The following is a 20,229-nucleotide window of genomic DNA, read 5'->3' as shown; positions in this document are numbered from 1 at the left end:
CAATTCTTCCTCATTGAGGCTTCTCCTCCAAAACCTCCTGTCATGTCAGAAAGGCCAAGCAGCCTTACTGTGTGTGTTTGGTTATTTGTCTACCTTCGCCAGAAAGCAGTCTGCTTGAAGATAGGGCTCTTTCTGCCTTACTCATCACTGTGTTCCCAGTGCCTGGTGCAGGGTAGGCCTGGAGTAAAATTTTGTGTGGGAATAAATAAATGCTGTTGGTCACAGACCTTGCTTGAGGGATTTTATGAATTGTGAAGTTTCTGTGCACTTTAGCTTCATCTTAATGCTGCTGCTCTAATTCTTTTTTGTCACAGCATGTTATGGAAAGCAACCATTGTACTCACTAGAGGAGTGTCAGTTCAGTACCGCTACTTCAGAGGGTGCTTTTTAGAACCAAAGGTATGTTTTCTTTATCTAGTTTCCAGTTTCGTTAACAAATTTACTTCTTTCAAAAGCAACTAATTTAAGTTTGGAAACATTCAAAGTAATATGAGTTTGGATCAAATAAGGAAAACAGAACTCTAGCTTAATAATATTTTAGTACTAAAAATCAAGGAAGTAGCCACTTCAGAGGCAGACGATGTCTGCAGTGGAGTTTTAAAAGACTAATAGTAAGTATCTTCTGCAGTATTCTTGTTATGAAATTGGTTTTAATGATAAGTGAATGTTGTCAGTAGCTGTACATTTTCTGTTACTTTTGTAAACCTGTTAGTAACCAGTTACAAGGGTTTTCTTTTGTTTAGTTTTTTTAATCCTTATGTGGTATGAATACATTTGGAGGAATATATAGCCAGCTTTGAGTAATTCTTTAAAAAAATTATTTCATAGCAGCCATCTCTCAGTGGCTGCGTTGTTTTAACTCCTATCAAAACTGAAGTCATTCCTCTTTAGATTTTTTCAACAATGGTGTTGATAGATTAGGATCTTTTCTGAAGGCTTTTGGAATATCTGTTAAACCTAATCTGCTTGCTCACAATGATTTATTATTTGGGGATTGTTTTCATATTTGGAAAAGAAAAAAAAATTAATTCTTCCCTCTTATTTTAAAGATGCTTATTTCCTGAAAGGATTCTTTTCCTTCAGATTTTTATCTTTGAGCACACTTGGGCTGCATGTGAACAGGGGTTTAGGCAGGAGTCTAGGAAGCAAAACATGGAATAACCTTTTTAAAAGTTTTATTTCCCTTTGGGATCATTTAATACGTGTTACATGTGAAAAAATGCAAGCAGCCACTGTTAGCTCATTCTCTTAGCCACCATTACAGAAAAGAAAACTGCAAAGCCACTTCAGCTGTCTTTTGCACCTATTACGTTTCTTACTCCAAGAATATATTGTAAATACTCAGTAATTAAAACTACATTATGGTTGATCATTGTGTTGGCTTATCTTGACAATAGTCTCATTTTAATGACTTAAGAAAAGATCGTTTATTTGGCATAGGGGTTATGCATTGTGGCAAAGTTTTTTAGTATAAATTGAACAGTTGTGCAGGGACAGTAGGTCATAACACTCGTATCATCGAAGGTTTATTTGAGGATCCTGGTATGTGAAATTTGTAATATGTGAAATCAACTAAATTTTACTTACAGGGGTATTTGGACAAGAAAAATCATGAGTCTTTTGGGTGTAGTTTTCTAAAGTAAGACTGTTGTCAACATGGATCAAATTAAGCCAACCTACAGTATTTTTCCTCTTCATTAAAAATGTAACCAAAAGCAGCAAATCAGTCCAAATTGCCTTTCTGAAAAAATTGGCAAGAAGTCTGCTTACAGTAAAAAACAAGTTTTTCCCCTTGTAATACTTGCAAAAGTTCACAGTATGTGTTGGTGAGTGTGTTTCTTTAAGTAGGTGCTCTGTATCGTGTACACATGTACCGTGTGATGCAGGGGCTGCCATGGTAAGTATGTTTTTCATGGACTAGAGTAAATAGCTACATAAAATCCCATGCATATAGCTACAGGGTTTTTTTCCCCACATGCCAGCTTAAAGTGACACTTCCTTTCTTTTAAAAGTTGGTGGCGCTTTTTAAGTAAAACATTTTAAATAGAAATAATTACGAAACTTTGTCTCCATTGTGCATTGTCAAATGATAAAACTAATGTGCAAAGAGCCTTAAACTGTAAAATGATACAAGCTATTGGGATATATATTTTATGAATATAAAGGATGATAGGAAAGCAAAGTAATTATGAAACATTGAAAATCTGAAATGAGTAATGAGATTAATTTTGCTGAGTCACAAGTTTTAGGAGGTAGTCTACCCAAGCATTTGTAGAGCCTAAGCTAGAAATCTTGTGATCTTGTCACTTGACCTTCATATTTCAGTTTCCTTATTTATAAAATGAAAGGCTTGAACTATAGATTTCCTAGGTCCCTTCCATTGCTAAAATTTTATTGCAAATAAATAAAATTTTACCATTCATGCTTTTTCGTCCATTTTTGCTCTTTGTAGCATATTCCTTTTAGATTAGAGGTTAAGAGTCTTGAAATCCCTTTTCTCTCAATTTTTCATGGCTAGCTATTCTCTTTTACTTTGTAGAATTCTAATAACATGTTAATAATGTTGAATTTTAAAATAATGTCATAAGTGACAAATCAAAATATTATCTTAAACGTAGCACACAAAGGTGGTAGATATTCCTGGAATGAAAACATGGGTGTGAGTCTGCAGATGGTCCATTAATTTCACATCTTCACCTAAGATGATTTTTCAGTGAACATGTAACATTTTTTTATCCATGTCTGTCCCTCTATATTTGTGGCTGGAATTAGGAATGTAACCTTATACTGAAATGTTACCCAATTTTTTATTATATTGTCTTAGAGATTTTTCCTTCATTTCAGTGGAAATAGCTATTTTTCAGCAACTCATCTGCTTCTGATTTTTATAGGTGTTAATGTTTACTCATAATTAGGTCGTTACAATCTCTTACTTTGTTCTTAATCTCCCTTGATTTTTGTTTAAATCCTGTAACAAAAGAATCATCTGTGATAGGCACCCGATTGTTTATTTTTGCAGTAGCCCAGATTCTTGTTTTGTATAGTAGTTTTCTTAATAAAATTTTCTTGGATGTGGAATACCTTCACCTGTTAACCTCAAATTTGAACCATCTCAGAAATGTCTGTCTGCCTCGCTTTCTTCACTTCATGCTTACTTACCCATAGGTGACCATTTTCCTATTGGTCTTATTAAAAATAATTATTAAATAGATATAGGTCTAGCCTCTGCCATCATAGATAAAAATTGCTCAGAACCCCTTTTTATATGCATCTTTTTTTTTTGATTTTTCAAAATGTGGAAAAACAATAGTCAATAAAGTTTTAGAAGTTTACATTTGCATTTTTCATATTTGAAAGCAGCGATATTGCATGACTAGTTGATAATTTTGCTACATGGTTTGTTCAGAACAAAACAGACCAAAAACCTCAGTCTGCATGTTGTTTCTCTCCATGCTTTTGATATTGCTGACTGGTGTCAGTCACTGTTTAAGAAAGCAGTCATTATACTTTTTTCTTTCTTTTCAGAAATAGATTATTGGTATTTTTGTTAATATGTATGTTTGGAAACATTTCAGCAACTATCTGATTTAATATATGCTAAATTGTGAAACAACTATCAGTAATGGAATACTGTCTTGGACTGATGATGTTATTTTTTTCTTCAAAGATCCATGTACACTTGACTCCAAAGTACTTAAAATTGTGGCAGCCTTTTACAGAATGGAACTGTTCTTTTTTTTTTTAAAGATCTTGAAGAATGAGTTTATTACAGTTAGCATATTAAAAAAGATTGCATGTTTTGGGGTCATTACTGAGATTTTTAATTTCCCAGTGCTTAAGTCTTAAATTTCTTAAGAATTTCAGTAAGCTAAAATTTAAGATTACCTTCTAAAGTTTAATAGTCACAACAATTTTGAAAGTTCAGTGTATTTTGGAACTTGGTGGATTTTTTTCTATATTGTAACATTTTGTTGTACCAACCAACATGGATTTGTAGTGTGAACACTTGTATACACAATAAGTCACCTGTTGAATCAGCTCTTTGGACTGCTCCTCAAATGGTCCATTCTGTCAAGCCTAGGTTATTTTATGCTGGGAGTAGTGGTTTGCTACTAAAGCAGATGAGGGTGGAGTTATTAACATATTATTAAAATATGTTCTTTATCATATATATTTTATCCATAGGGTTATTCTTACATGATTAAATGTAGATATTGTAGCTAACACTTTGTAAAGTTCCCCCCCCCCCACCTGAATTAATACAAAAACAAACTCTTCTATCCACTTCTTATCCCTGCTGATATTTAATATTATGTTCCTGGCACCCTTTGAAGTCACCTGTGGTTTAGTAACTTCTATAAGACTGTAGATTGCACCATCTTTGTAGCAAAGAGGGTATTTTCTGGGAAGGAGGGCATGCAGGGGAACTGAGAAGAATGGAGGAAGGGAATACATCAGATCTTTCTGGCTGCTGTTTATTGCTAAGAAACATTGTTCCTTTTTTGATATATACATTTGCATCATCTTTTGAGGATTAGAAAGTTTGACGTTTAAAACACAAATACAGAAAAATGTGATAGGGAAAAGTTGTAGTAAAAAATGTCTAGCGGATGTAGGGTTAAATATATCTCCCTTTTTTTTTATTTTTTATTTTTTTTAGTGGAAATGAAATTCACCATATTTAAGATGAATAGTTTCACATTAAAAAAAAAAAAAATTCACGAACATCTGCCCAGTCTACCAGTTCATAAGTGAACCCTTAAAACAGGGAGGTATTCAGCTAGAGAAAATAAGGATTTGCCATATTATCCCAGCATTAATGATTTGAATGAATAGCTAATGCTATTTTAGATTTCAAGTTCAAAAGTTTGCAAGTTTTAAAAAAGATTTCAACCTCTGGTTATTTTTAAGTGGCAGAATTATCTGTTGTGTTTAATTATTTTCTGTGCCTAATTTGTCTCATGCTCATTTGTTCTCATTTGGCACATTTAATACTCATCAATATTGAAATTCTGTAAAATGATATAGAAGAGTATTTAATGTTATCTAAAAGTGTACAGTATATAGAGAGAAACTTATATGTTCTGTGCTTTTTAAGAGTATGCTTAGGAAAGGGCTTGAAGATTATGTATGACAACATTGACAGTGATTATCCCTAAGTGGTATGATAATGAATGATTTGTTTTTTCTTTTTGCTTCTTTACATTTTATTAAATGTCTTCTGAAGATGTGAAAAGAAGAGAAATGTAAAATACCTTATAAAGTTACAGTTTGAAATTTTGCTTCTAAAATGTGTACTTAAGGGTTTTGGCACATGAGTTTAGTCAATTTTTTTTTAATTAAAGGGAAATTAGGAAACAGTACTTCAGGCCTTTAGGTGTTGATAGTTCATTTTTTTTTAATTGCTGTAGATATTAACACATAAAGCTTTATTTTCTTTTTTTAGTAAGAGCTTGATAACAGAAGACAATATTAGTTGTCACACTGTATGAGTTCATAAACTCTAAGGCATAGAGTAAAACTAGATGTTAGTTCCCCTTTTATCAAACTTACTCTTCAAAGTTACTCATGTACATGTCTTCTATTTTAGGGTTTTCTGTGCTTTTAGAAACACTGGTTTCTATGAGAAATCTTATGTTCTTCTTGCTATTTACTTACTATAATAAAGCACTTTATTATGCCCTCTAGTTCCTTGAGTAACTTGTGATCATTGATCCTGAAGTACTTGTACCTACTGTTCCTACTATCACAGAGTTTAGGCTTTTTCCAAACACTTGGAGAGTTACTTAAGATGAGCTACTTTATTCCTTGACTGCTGACATAACCAAGCCTAAATTATATTTGGTGTTAGTTTAACTTAGGACAGAACATCAGCTAAAGATGAAAATTTCTTTTAAAATATTTTGAATATTGTAGGCAGATTTAAGAATAAGGTTAAGATGGTTTTATGTGCCAGTTTCATCTCATTTTTCTCTGTTTACTGCCTCACCCTCATTTTCTTCCAGCACTCATCATGTTTTGTGACCTGGTACATTCCTGATTTCTGGCATATAACATTGATAAATAACAAGATGAATCTCTTGGTTTCATATTTAGTATAAGACTTAGGCCACAAACATCTAATGGAGTCATGGGTAGAAAATAAGATCTAAGAAATTATTGCAGACGTTTAACTTTTAAATTGCAGACTATCGGTGGTCCATGCCAAGTCATAGTTCACAAGTGGGAGACTCATCTACAACCACGATCAATAACCCCTTTAGGTATGGGCATTAACTGCATCTGTTTGAGGCATATGCATTAAAGTTACTAATATGCTGCACAATGGCTTAGTGGGATTTAATAAATTTTTATTCTAAAGTTTAAGGTCAATGCATTGTCAGTACTGCAAATTTCACTTAGCATATCATGGATCTTTTAAAACTAAACAGTTCTTAATTGCCTTTCTTTATAAACTTTGTTAGAAATGCTTGCCAAGTTATTTGGGGGGTGGTTAGATTGATTTATTGTGGAATATTTATTTTCATTTGGAGTAGTTACAGAGTTTGTAAAATACCATTCTTCTTGACTGAGCATCCATGGCTTTGATTATTTGCTCAGAGAGCTTCAGAGAACATTTGAGGAAAGAATTAATCCAAAACAAAGATTCTTAAATTTTTAACTTTGAATAGTAAGAGCAGTAGAATAAGTTATCCTATTTATTGTGTTTTGTTTTGTTTTGTTTTTAACTAGTAAGTACTTGAATAAGCTTGTATGAACGCATTCAGATTTCTTGGTGGTAGCAGACGTATTTTCCTCCTAATTTACTTAAATACCTGCTGGCTATGTTTAAATGGATAATCAGTTTTGTTTTGTTTTTTAAACATCATTCAGTTTTCTTGTGCCTAAAAATGGCATTTCTCTTCATACAAGTATTTTTGAATTTCCTTTTCCATACTGAGATTATAAAATTTGAAGTTCATTTCACATACGTAAATTCCCCACTTGGATTCATCTGTAAATTGACTCAGTGCTGAAAACTGTTTCTTTTAGTTTCTAGAGAGAATTAGCATTTAAAGATAATAAATGGCTTGCTAGTAGCTATCTTAGATTAGAAAGTAGTGAGAGATCCTGCTTTAGCCTGTGGCAAGGGCACATCTTTGTTTAAACAGATATTTCATTCCATCCTCTTTATTGGATTTTCTTTTTTTGTTGTAATACATTTTTGATAGTATATTTAGAATTTTCGTGATAGTGTACTTTAGAATTATAATAGTCCCATACTGAGGTTGGAAAATAATTAGGTATTAAAGATTAAAAAATAATTTGCGTTTGGAAGCATCTTGCCGTTAAATATATATTTACTTATTGTGAGAAGTGAGATGTTTGTTTCTGGTCTTCTAAAAATTAATGTTATACTTTTAGAAAACATAACTTCTAAACTTAAGAGCTGCGTGAAGTCTACCAAGAATCTTTATTGGAAACTATCACACTTATTTTAAGGAATACATCAGACTTAACGTTTATCGTAAAACTGGGAAAGGAAGTAGAAGGGGAGATAGCGTTTTACTCAGGAGGGTGGGGCTTACCAGCTTTTCTCACTTAGCTGAAATTTCTGTTAGAAGGGAATGTGCTAGCACTTATTCTTTTGGTAGTTCCTCACAGCTCTGTATACGCAGGTAAGTTTGTGCTGTTTGTAAAGCTTGTAGCCGGCTATAGAGAATAGTTGGGGTTTGAGGAGAATTACCTTTTAGATAAGTTCAGAATATGCACTACATAAGAATAAGCATTTTAATTGTGCCAAGACCTTTGGTTTAAATAATCAGCCGGGAGATACTGTTGTCCAGCAGCCTGTCTCATAAATTGGTGGGTGCAGAGGTTTGCCCCAGAGCCTCCAGAGCACCTCTCTGAGGAGTTTTCTTTCTCTTCTTGTAACACCACGAATCATCACCAAGTTTGTAAGCACTTTTACCGTTTGAGAGTCTCCTTAAAAGGGAATTCTTTATTGAGGGCTACAATAAATATGCTTATTCACTTTGGGCTGCTTGTAAATTTTAGATTTAATATTTTTAAAAATCCTTAAGGTGGGTGATTTCTCAGTTGTTCACTCTATATACATCATGAATTTTAACTAAGTTTTTTTATTTTCCTTCAATTCTAGAAAGTGAAATTATTATTGACGACGGACAATTTGGAATCCACAGTAAGTGAGACTGAGTTTTGAAGATCTTTACTACTGATAATTGAGATGTTACTTTACATTTCATTAGAAACAGCACAGGGAACTATGATAGAGCATGATATTGAAAACAGAGACTAGATCCAAGAAACAAGTACATTCTGTTAAGTAATAGTTTCCAATATAATTCTTAAACTTTAAAATTTTATCCTTTCGGTTTTTATTTGACTGGTGACTTTGGGTATATGAGTTAATGTACTTAACTTGAAAGTATTATACCTAACTGTTAATATATCATCACTTTTTGACATTTATGTTTGATATTAATGTTTCTAAACATTCTAAACTCTTCAGCTAAGCTTGTGCATTTTGTGTATGTGTATATGCATTTACAGTAAGATCCAGATTAAACAAAATGTTCCAGTAATTCTCCTGAGATTTTTAACAGTTAACTTACAGTATAGTAGACAACGCTTTTTCTTCTGAATATATTGAAAATGTTACCCGTTCATATATTTTTTTGCTTCAGTAAATACTTCATCCTGAGGGTTTAAGTTGTCTTCAATGACTGGAATTCTCACAGTGTAATAGCATTATCATGCTAAACTGCATTTTTATTTTAGAACCTATACTGTAGAAGTCTAAGATGGGGGGGGGGGGTGGTGAGCAGAATGTGTGCTTGCAGTGACTGTGAACCAGAGATAAATTGCTGATCCTAGATACTTGTGTTTATGCATTTCAAAAATATACATGCTTTGACAGTATTTGGATAGGAATTTAACTTCTTTTCCTGAATTTTATTTGGGATTACTGTATTTATATTACATTGTAAGGTAGCCTAAAATACTTGAATAGCTTTAGCATGTAGTGTTTTAGAGTCTCCTTTATTTACAAAAGATTATATTTTTATGTCACATGTTTTTTTTTTGTTTGTTTTGTTTTTTTAATTTTTTTTTTCAACGTTTATTTATTTTTGGGACAGAGAGAGACAGAGCATGAACGGGGGAGGGGCAGAGAGAGAGGGAGACACAGAATCGGAAACAGGCTCCAGGCTCTGAGCCATCAGCCCAGAGCCTGACGCGGGGCTCGAACTCCCGGACCGCGAGATCGTGACCTGGCTGAAGTCGGACGCTTAACCGACTGCGCCACCCAGGCGCCCCTTATGTCACATGTTTTAGAGAGCTTGGTTTATGGAGTAGTTTTCTCATGTCCTTAACTATAGTGCATGACATTACATCCCTCTATTGTATGTTAGTTACTATGTGTAGTTATAAATGCATGGCATTTCTTTCCTCCTTTGTAGTTGTTATTCTCTTAAAACTCAGCTTAAGTTAGCTTTCAGGATGAAAAGCCATTTCTTCAACTTTGTCCATTTCTGAGAAGAGTTTAAAATTAAAAAGGATAATAGTTTCTCTTTATTTTTAAGATTTGAAAATTATTAAACCTTTTAAAGTTATACCTAAAGGAAAAGGTTTTTTCTTTTTTTCAAGTCCTGTTGATAAAAAAAAAAAAAAAAAAAAAAACACGTTCAGAACAGTTGGTAACTCTCTGGTATTTATGAAACTTTCATTACATATGTTAGCAAGAAATTTCAAGTTAAATAATGCTAACACAGTGTTACCTTGATCATGCAATTTATTTATGGCAGAAAATATAAATGTGAGAATACATAATTCACTCACAGTTTTGTCCTTACCTTCTCATGTTTGAAGCTTCAGCTGTAGTGATATGACTAGTTTCACCTGCATAGCTCATGTGAAGCTTTGTAAGTGTGATCCCCAGTGAAACAGCTGCTAGGTTAGAGATATTTGGAACATATAGTCTTCCAGAAATAGATTTGTATAACTTCGATAATGGATTCAGTGAGAATTTACTTAAGTTTAAATTTAATTTACGTAAGTTGTTACATATGGCTAGTTGTTAATATTCATTTAACTTTTTTCCCCTTAATATAAAAGTGTTTTTCAGTGATAAATTTAAGACTATCTCTATGTTTGCTTTGGAGAGAACTTCCAGTGATATATAACTTGAGTGTGTTAAAATGTGAACATGAACTAGAATTATCAACGTGTGTTGTACTTAACAGATTGCTTCAAAACATATGTATAATAATTACTGTTTTCATATTTACTCTGCCAGATGGTGTTGAAACTCTGGATTCTGGATGGCTGACATGTCAGACTGAAATAAGATTACGTTTGCATTATTCTGAAAAACCTCCTGTTTCAATAACAAAGAAAAAATTAAAGAAATCTAGATTTAGGTATTGCAATGTGTATATGTTACTTAGACCATTTGTTTTTACTAACAAATGTTAGTAAATGTAGATTTCTTTTCTTTTTTTTTTTTTTTAATGTTTATTTTTGAGAGAGAGAGTGCACGCACATGAGAGGGGGACGGGTAGAGAGACACACACAGAATCCAAAGCAGACTCCAGGCTCTGAGCTGTCAGCACAGACCCCGACATGGGGCTCAAACTCATGAGCCAGAGATCATGACCTGAAACAAAGGTGGACACTTAACTGACTGAGCCACCCAGGTGCCCCTGACCCATTTGATTTTTAGCCTTTAAGTGTATAAACTAAGAACATAACACACTTACAGATAATGTTACATTTTCTAACTGAAGGGTCTTGTAAGAGTGAACTGCCTCCCTGACTCAGATTGTTACAGTTAAACATACTAGTCTTTTTTTTTTTTTTTTAATGTTTGTTTATTTTTTGAGAGAGACCAAGCATGAGCAGGGAAGAGGCAGAGAGAGAGGGAGACACAGAATCCAAAGCAGGCCCCAGGCTCCAAGCTGCAAGCTGTCAGCACAGAGCCCGACATGGGGCTTGAACCCACAAACCATGAGATCATGACCTGAGCCAAAGTTGGACACTTAATCAACTGAGCCACTCAGGTGCCCCACTTCTCTTAGTCTTAACTGCTAAATTTGAAACCAGAAAATTTTGGTTTTATATAGATAAGTGATTTCCAAGTGTATGTATCTTTGTAGTTTCTACTATTTAAAATTTCTTAGTGTTGCAGTATTTAAACTTGCCATTTGAGCCCTGCGTTGGGCTCTGTGCTGACAGCTTGGAGCCTGGAGTCTGTTTCAGAGTCTGTGTTTCCCCCTCTCTCTGCCCCTCCCCTGCTCGAGCTCGCTCGCTCTCTCAAAAACATAAAAAAAAAAAAAAAATTTTTTTTTTTTTTTTTTTTTTTAAAGGAATTAGTAGATAATTAATGGTTGGGGTTCTGCTTGGATTGCAAATGCATACGGAGTCCTATACCATTCTTGTTTATGTAGAAGTTACTTTGAGTATTTGTATATATTATTGTGTTACTCAGGCTTATATTGGAATCTTTTTGTATAACCATACTTTGGTGGGCTCTACTAATTAAGTAACTGATTCCTATTGAAATAGTTGTGTATGGGACACCTGGCTGACTCAGTTGGAAAAGTACGTGACTCTTGATCTCAGGGTCCTGAGTTAGAGCCCCATGCTGGGTGTAGAGATTACTAAAAAAAAGAAACTTAAAAAAATTCTGCATAACTAGAAATTTGTGTTTGTTCTGACCACCTTTCCCCCACCCCCCAATTCATATTAGTGATAGACTAAACCCTCATGGCATAGGAAATAAATTTACCTGCAAGAATATCAGGACTTTAAAAATCTAGCAAAGGTTATACATCTTAACCCTTTTTTTTTTAACGTTTATTTGTTTTTGAGAGAGAGACAGAGCGGGAGTGGGGGAGGGGCAGAGAGAGAGGGAGACACAGAATCCGAAGCAGGCTCCAGGCTCTGAGCTGTCAGCACAGAGCCCCCCACGCAGGGCTCGAACTCATGAACCATGAGATCATGACCTGAGCCAAAGTTGGGCACTCAACTGACTGAGCCACCCAGACACCCCAAAAGCTTGTACATTTTAGGTAAAACACTAGACATGTTGTTCTGTCTCATTACCACTAAGTTTTAAATACAAGTTTCTCTTTTATTTGACTTCATCAATAAGGGGAAAGCAGTGTCTCTTTATGATCGATTATAACCTTCATATAGCTACTTAAAGAAAACCTTTAACATAAATGACTAAAATTCTTTCATGGATCCCTTTAAACTTGAAATTTTTTATTTTATTAAAACTGTTTTTTTTTTTGCTAAAACATTGCTGTTAGCAAAATTGTCATTTTTTATTTTTATTTTTTTTTTTTTTAATGTTTATTTATGAAAGGGGAGAGACAGAAAGTGAGCAGGAGAGGGGCAGAGAGAGGGAGTCACAGAATCTGAAGCAGGCTCCAGGCTCTGAGTGGTTAGCACAGAGGCTGACGTGAGGCTTGAACTGACAGTCTGTGAGATCATGACCTGAGTGAAGTCAGTCACCCAACTGACTGAGCCACCCAGGTGCCCTAATAGTCATTTTTTAAAAAATCTTTATGCCTTTCTTGCCCACTTATTACTATGCAGTTGTGATCTCTTTTCATATATCCTGGTAGAGAATGTTTGTTCCTTCAGGCTAACTAATAGAGTCAGTTGTCCAGAACTCTTAAGAGTTAGACTTCTGAGAAAAGATGATTTTTGTTTCTATTATTAATATACTACTCTTGATTTTACTGTGTGATTATAGAACAGTATTGCTAATTGAGTTGTGTAGATATACCCTCTGAGAGACCTTGGGCCTCAGCAGTGGTTGGAGGCAGTAGGTTATGTAGAGAGAGCAGGCCCCACTAATACAGTTCCATTATTTGTGTTATCAGATCTCATTTAAATCTAGAGTGAAAAGTTTTCATACCTTAACTGTTACTCTATACAGCAGGTAACATCACTTCTATGTTCATAGTTTATAATTGTTTAATCTATGTACACTTTTTTCTTTTTTCTTTTGTAATGTTTATTTTTGAGAGAGAGAATGAGGACGAGTGGGGGAGGGGTGCAGAGAGAGAGAGAGAGAGAGAGAGAGAGAGAGAGAGGGAGGGAGGGAGACACAGTATCTGAAGCAGGCTCCAGGCTCCGAGCTGTCTGCATAGAGTCCGATGTGGGGCTTGAACTTGTGAGATCATGACCTGAGCTGAAGTTGGACGCTTAACCAGCTGAGACACCCAGGCGCTCCTAATCTATGTACATTTCAATTGGTGCAAGAAATATTCTAGAATTGAGTTGACTCTTTGGCATTACAAGTACGCTATGCAAGTAATTGTTTCTCATTGGGAGGAGACTGGTTTTTGTGGCTCTGTGGCTTAGACAGTTTGGTCTTTGTTTTCATTGCTTGAAGCCTATAAAAAGTTTTAGACTCTTGGTCTGTTTTTTGTTCATGTTTCATTTAGAAAGCACATAAATATAAATACATAACACATGTAAAAAGTATGCATACACACAAATAGATTTAATACAGTATTTTTCCTTAATAATGTACTTTTCCCAGAGTACCTGGACTCACTGTGGATAAGGTAGAAGAAAAGGGAAAAGTTTTAATTTACAGCCTCCAACTCTAGTCTTTTAATGTACACTAACAATATGGTTCAATTTTATGCTTGTTTTATACGTATGTTCTTTAGTAAGACATTTCAGAAGAATTTGACATGGCCAGTTATAAATGAGATAATAGTAAATGCCTCTGTAGATTCAGTTTTTTAAAAAACAATGAAAACAACTTCAGGCATAATGAGCATGTATCTTGTTTTTTTTAATACTTTGCAGAAATATATGTAGATAAAAACATAAGTATTTTATGAAACTAATGCCATAACCTGTAGTATGATGCAGTCTTATATAATATGGTATTTGTGTTATTTAAAGAATTAGCATATTCAAGGAAACTTTTTTAATTAAAAAAAATTTTTTTTAACATTCATTTTTGAGAAACAGAGTGTGAATGGGGGAGGGGCAGAGAGAGAGGGGGACACAGAATCTGAAGCAGGCTCCAGGCTCTGAGCTGTCAGCACAGAGCCCAATGCGGGGCTCGAACTCACAGACCGCGAGATCATGACCCGAGCCGAAGTCAGGGGCTTAATCAATTGAGCCACCCAGGTGCCCCCAGGGAACACTTTTGAATTTAGCATTTAGGTAACATTTGTATGAGTTTTCCTCTTCCATTTTTGTTTTTTGCATTTCATTATTTTTTCCTTTCATGTAGGGTAAAGTTGACACTAGAGGGCTTGGAAGAAGATGACGATGATAGGGTGTCTCCTACTGTTCTTCACAAAATGTCCAACAGCCTGGAGATATCCTTAATAAGCGACAATGAATTCAAGTGCAGGCATTCGCAGCCAGAGTGTGGGTATGGCTTACAGCCCGATCGTTGGACAGAGTACAGCATACAGACAATGGAACCAGATAACCTGGAACTAATATTTGATTTTTTTGAGGTAAGTGATTATTTCACTGAGGGGATTGAGAAAGAATGCAAGCATGGGCTTATTTTTATATGTTTTAATTTTTGTAGTCTGATTTGTGTAAACCCATGATCATACATCTTTTTAGATGTTTATTCTATACATTTCAGCAGGCTTAAAAAACTTGGAGTTGATAGACTCAAGTACTATAAAAAGAATTTCAGCTGAATTGATGTTTTACATCAATGTAAGTGCCTGTTTTTTTTTAAGATTTTTAAACGTTTTATTTTTTAGTCTTTTTTGTTTTGTTTTGTTTTATTTATTTTGAGAGAGAGAGCAAGGGAGAGGGGCAGAGAGGGAGTGAGAGAGTCCCAAGCAGGCTCTGCACTGTCAGCACAGAGCCTGATGCAGGGCTCAATCTCACAGACTATGAGGTCATGACCTGAGCTGAAATCAAGAGTCACTCAACCCACTGAGCTACCCAGGCGCCCCAAAGAATTTTTTATTTTTAAGTAATCTCTGCACCCAACATGGTGCTTGAACTCACAACCCTGAGATCAAAAGTCACGTGCTCTTCCAACGGAGCCAACCAGGTGCCCCTGTGCCTGTTCTAAATGTAAATGAATAATATCCAAAGGAGCCGCTAAGGGTAAATAGAGGGACAAGCAGACTGTATAACTATTGGTGGGCAACCCAGTGTAACCAGCATGATTGTGTCCTCTTTATGACTGAAGTCTGTGGTTTATTGAGGCATTTTATTATAAGAAAGCATTATAACAGTGAACTCATTTTTGCAACTTTACTTGATATTATAAATATGTAGTAAAAAATAGTTACTGTGAGAAGTGCGCCAGGTTGTTTAGAATCTGCTACCAGCTTTCTAGAGCTGCTTGTGACTCTCAACATTAGAGCTCTCTGGCTTGCTGGCTGTACAGGTGCTCTCCTCTCCACAAGTCATGCGGGGTCCTCCACTGAGGTCCTTGCTTTATTGTGCCTGGCTAGTAGTTATGTGTACTGCTTTCCTGACACTCTTGCTCTTTGTCACTTGCACTCCCATTTCCATTAGATTAGAGCACCTAACCACAGTTTTGTGAAAATAGCAGAATACAGAATGGATTTAAGCTCACAGGTAGCGCCTGTTACCCATAATTAAAATCATTATAGTCTTCAAGTTTTAATTGTCTTTATGCATAGCTGTTGCAACTGGCATTCTGGCTACCTTGCATTGTATGGGATTTAAAGTGTTCCTTTCAAAAAACTACAATAAAGAATTCTATTTTTAAAAAAAATCTCTGATTCAGTGTTCCCTAAGTAATAAGATCTGTGGGACTTTATTATAAAAATGTGAGGTTTTGGTTGACTGTTTCCTTATTTCTTCAGGACCTACCTTTTAATACTCTCTTGAACATCCTAACTTCCTTTTCATTTGGTGAGCAGTTTTGGAAATACTATTTCTTTCATAGATTAGGCTGATAAAATATCCAGTGTAATCTCAAAGTGAGTATTCAGTTTCCTAGAGAGTTAACTATCCCTTTATGTCACCTGTGTGGATTCATTTTTAGAGAATATAATACACATTAACAGCCCACTACAGATACTTATTAGTCTTTGAATGTAAAAGTACTTAGAAACTTCATCAGTGTTTTAAATTCATCTAATACATGTTAGAGGATCAGAACTGCAAATCAACAGTTACAACTAATCAAGTACCATATAAAATCTTAAAATATTATATATTAAAAGAAAATGTATCTTTTATATTACAAAGAAGCTATCTGAATTACTTGAATATACGTTGTTTTTTTTTTTGTTTTTTTGTTTTTTTTTTTAATTTTTTTTTCAACGTTTTATTTATTTTTGGGACAGAGAGAGACAGAGCATGAATGGGGGAGGGGCAGCGAGAGAGGGAGACACAGAATCGGAAACAGGCTCCAGGCTCTGAGCCATCAGCCCAGAGCCCGACGCGGGGCTCGAACTCACGGACCGCGAGATCGTGACCTGGCTGAAGTCGGACGCTTAACCGACTGCGCCACCCAGGCGCCCCTTGAATATAAGTTTGATTCATATTTTATGGATCTTCCTCCATAGGTTCTGAATTAATGGAAAATATTGAAGTATAAGAAGTTGAATTACTTCATACCTCTTTTTTTTTTTTTTTTTTTTTTTTTTTTCCCCCAGGAAGATCTCAGTGAACACGTAGTTCAGGGTGATGCTCTTCCTGGACACGTGGGGACAGCATGTCTCTTATCATCCACCATTGCTGAGAGTGGGAAGAGTGCTGGAATTCTCACTCTTCCCATCATGAGCAGAAATTCCAGAAAAACAATAGGCAAAGTGAGAGGTAAGCCTGGAGAAGCAGAGGGTCCCTTTACAAATGAGCAAAGATTAAGTTCAAATTTTAGCTAGGGTCAAATTGAGCTTTTGCGAATGGTGGTGATTAAATTAATAATTTGTTTTAGAATATTTACTACTATAGTAACAAGGGGCATCAATTACATTTTCTGGAAGCTTTATTTGAATCAGTTTTGACTTGTTATTTTCTTTTTTTTTTTTTTATAAAATTTTTTTTTTTTTTTTTTTTCAACGTTTATTTTATTTTTGGGACAGAGAGAGACAGAGTATGAACGGGGGAGGGGCAGAGAGAGAGGGAGACACAGAATCGGAAACAGGCTCCAGGCTCTGAGCCATCAGCCCAGAGCCTGACGCGGGGCTCGAACTCCCGGACCGCGAGATCGTGACCTGGCTGAAGTCGGACGCTTAACCGACTGCGCCACCCAGGCGCCCCTTGACCTGTTATTTTCTATTTGATAGAGATAAAGTTGGTGTGATTGGTATTGAAATGTAGTGCCATTTAAATGTTCATCGTGGCCTTTTTAATCATCTTTGTCTTTGTTTCTCCCCTTTTTTTCTATGAAAGTTGACTATATAATTATTAAGCCATTACCAGGATACAGTTGTGATATGAAATCTTCATTTTCCAAGTATTGGAAGCCAAGAACACCATTGGATGTTGGACATCGTGGTGCAGGGAATTCTACAACAACTGCTCAGTAGGTTGACTATTTGAGTGGTATTAGCATTTGGTAACTTATGCATGGTAAGGTTCCATTGGTTTGGCCCACTAAAGGTCAAATGAGCCTTTTATTATTACCTGGGATTTAATGTAATTTGGTGATTAGGGTTCCCAATTCAAATTAATTGGAGACTCTCTCCTAAGACTATCTGGTTAATCTAATGTCTGCTGAACTGATGTCGAGAGGGACATTAACAAGAGAAATCCAGGAAAGCTTGATGCGGGGAGGCAGCCCAAACCTCAGTCTGTGTGTTGTGATCGCAGCTTTTGGCATGCTTCCCTTTCTGGGGCTCAGTTTCCTCACCTATTCTCAGTATCATTTCCATACTTCTGCCCTGCTGGGTGTCAGCCTTTCCCCACTCCCCCGGTCTGCCAATATTTAAGTCCTCTGAGGCACCATTGCAAGGAGCAAGTATCTGTGTCTCTCATACTTCATGTCGCTGCAAGATTGTTTTCCTTGATAGGTCAACTCACTTGGGGAGGTATGCGTGGGTGTGGGGTATGTTTATATTAAGCTTGTAAATACCTGTAATCATTAGAGCTTGCATTTATGGAATAAATGCATACACCAACTAAGTGATGGTCACAATCTTAATTTGGTGGTGGCAGAAGTAGCCTCAAAACAGGATAAGAACTGTTTCCATTGTTGAAGATAGAGTTGGCTTATCACATTTGTTTTGTCTTTTCTATAGTGGATGATAACTATATATATTTCTTCTCTTTCAGGCTTGCTAAAGTTCAAGAAAATACTATTGCTTCTTTGAGAAATGCTGCTAGTCATGTAAGTGACCCTCTCTTCTTTTAAACAACTTGGGAATATTGGTCCAAAGGTAGGAAAGTAGAGAAATGTGGGCCTGGGGAGTCTCTTCCATTAGTAGCTTAAAAAAGTTAAGTAGGTTGAGACTGTATGCTTCTTCTGAATGTATATCTAAGTGAAGATAAAGTATCTCTAAGCATTTGTTTTTAGATTCTTGGTGAAGATTGGCATGAAAACAATGGAATCATTAGCATCTCTGTTTGAGGTTACAAGTTTTGAGTGATGGGGGCAAGGAAAACATTCCCCAGTAAGCATTCGTTTTCATTAACTCAGTAATGTGCTCATTCAGATACTTTGGAAATAATGCTTATAGAAGGATTTGATAGTGGTTTTATGTTAACATTTAAGTCTGTCAGTTTATATCCTGCATACCATCTTGATTATGTTAAATTATGTTAAATTAAGAAATTTATCCAGTTATAAAGTGTCCACTTTTTAGCTTGTAGTTTTTTCCAGCAACTGCAACTTGACATATTTAATCAAGAACCTGAGATTCCCCTGTGGCTCCCTGCTGCCCTGTACCTGACTAAAAGGCCTCATGCTCCCAAGTTAGGCTAAGGTGAAAACAGAGGACCATCTCATGCTCTTATTATCATTTTTTTCCCCACAGTGTCCTTCACATGCCTTAAACTTTGCCTTTTAAAAAAGAGTTCAGCAAGTAAACTTGATTAGAGAGATGTTTAACTTTATCACTTATATGAGCACACTTATTCTAAGACATACTTTTTCATATTTTAGCATCTCTAAAATGGGTATGGGTTTTACAACTTTCTTAACCTTGCATCATGGTTTGGCACCATTTTTTCCCCTTTTAGTTGTATATAAATGTTGCATTTTATAGTTCATTACATCTTACATTAATTATTTTAATGTTTGAAAATATTGATAGTGGACACTTCTATCTTTGTGTTGAAAGGATTATATTAAATCTATGAGTATGTTGGGCTCTAGTTCATCATTTGGAACCAGTTTTAGTTCATTGTAGCTAACTGTTCTAAACATTGGTTTATTAGCTGTAAGTACGTGAAGATCCCTGTTAAGGAACTTTAGCTGTCTCCATGCTTTTTGAGAGAGGATGTCATTAAGCCTTTTTTTCTTCCATGTTCTGATGAGATCCTTTGTAATTCATGCTGATCACATTTCAGAATGCCATATGCAAGTTATTAATGGCTTATTTGTTTTAATGTTACAAATATCCCTGTAGAGGTTCTGGTACGTTATTGGCTAATTTCTTAGAGCTCACTCACACATGGATTTTGGGATCAAGTTTTATCACTTGGTAAAATTATCTTCCTGAAGGATGGTGATCCTGTAAAGTTAAACATTTAAACTAAAGAGCTACATAATTTGTTTAATTTTTGTAATTATTTAAGGGTGCTTGGGTTTGTTCTCTTCGGTAGAAAAGCTTTGTGTTATTGTCTTGTTTACAGTACTAGAAGAAGGTAAACTTATTTCCTGCTTCAGAAGTCATTAAGGAAATGGGCTCCTTCGGTTCTAGTCTGGGATCCACGTGTGCTCACAAGTTGAATACCCTCCGTGACCTAAAGCTCGGGGAGGGGTGCAAGTGTATCATCCGTCCCCACACAGCACTTCTCTGGGCTGCAATATCGAACAGAATTCTCAGACCTTGTTTCCTTTGATCCCAACTGGCTTTCTTTCAGTGAACTCACACCTTTGTGGGTCAGTTTATGTTCTCAGCTTTATTTGAATTAATTCTTATGTCAGAGTGGGTCCGACTTGGAAAAATGCATCCTTAACTCATTCTTGTCGTCCTCCATCCTGTTGCGGCTCTGTCCGGAGATTGGGCTTGTGTGGTGCAGTTCTTGACCCCATTGCTGCTCTCTGTGTTTTCAGCAGCACCGTCCTTTCCT

The 20,229-nt window shown here is 35.6% G+C and overlaps 1 protein-coding gene across 2 annotated transcripts in view; it reads left to right on the top strand.

The window, feature by feature from the left end:
- Positions 1-20,229, top strand: part of GPCPD1 (glycerophosphocholine phosphodiesterase 1) — a 50,936-nt gene that overhangs the window by 11,576 nt on the left and 19,131 nt on the right. For both annotated transcript variants that reach the window (XM_045445238.1, XM_045445239.1), the window contains exons 4-11: positions 315-399; positions 6,188-6,263; positions 8,141-8,182; positions 10,298-10,421; positions 14,270-14,501; positions 16,647-16,809; positions 17,386-17,518; positions 18,268-18,322. In XM_045445238.1, the coding sequence (XP_045301194.1) occupies positions 315-399; positions 6,188-6,263; positions 8,141-8,182; positions 10,298-10,421; positions 14,270-14,501; positions 16,647-16,809; positions 17,386-17,518; positions 18,268-18,322 (910 nt within the window). The remainder of the gene's footprint in view (positions 1-314; positions 400-6,187; positions 6,264-8,140; positions 8,183-10,297; positions 10,422-14,269; positions 14,502-16,646; positions 16,810-17,385; positions 17,519-18,267; positions 18,323-20,229) is intronic.

The sequence above is a fragment of the Leopardus geoffroyi genome, chromosome A3 (assembly GCF_018350155.1).
Source record: "Leopardus geoffroyi isolate Oge1 chromosome A3, O.geoffroyi_Oge1_pat1.0, whole genome shotgun sequence".
NCBI lineage: Eukaryota > Metazoa > Chordata > Mammalia > Carnivora > Felidae > Leopardus > Leopardus geoffroyi.
Note: the sequence above shows the minus strand (reverse complement) of the source record. Positions and strands in the feature narration are given on the sequence as shown.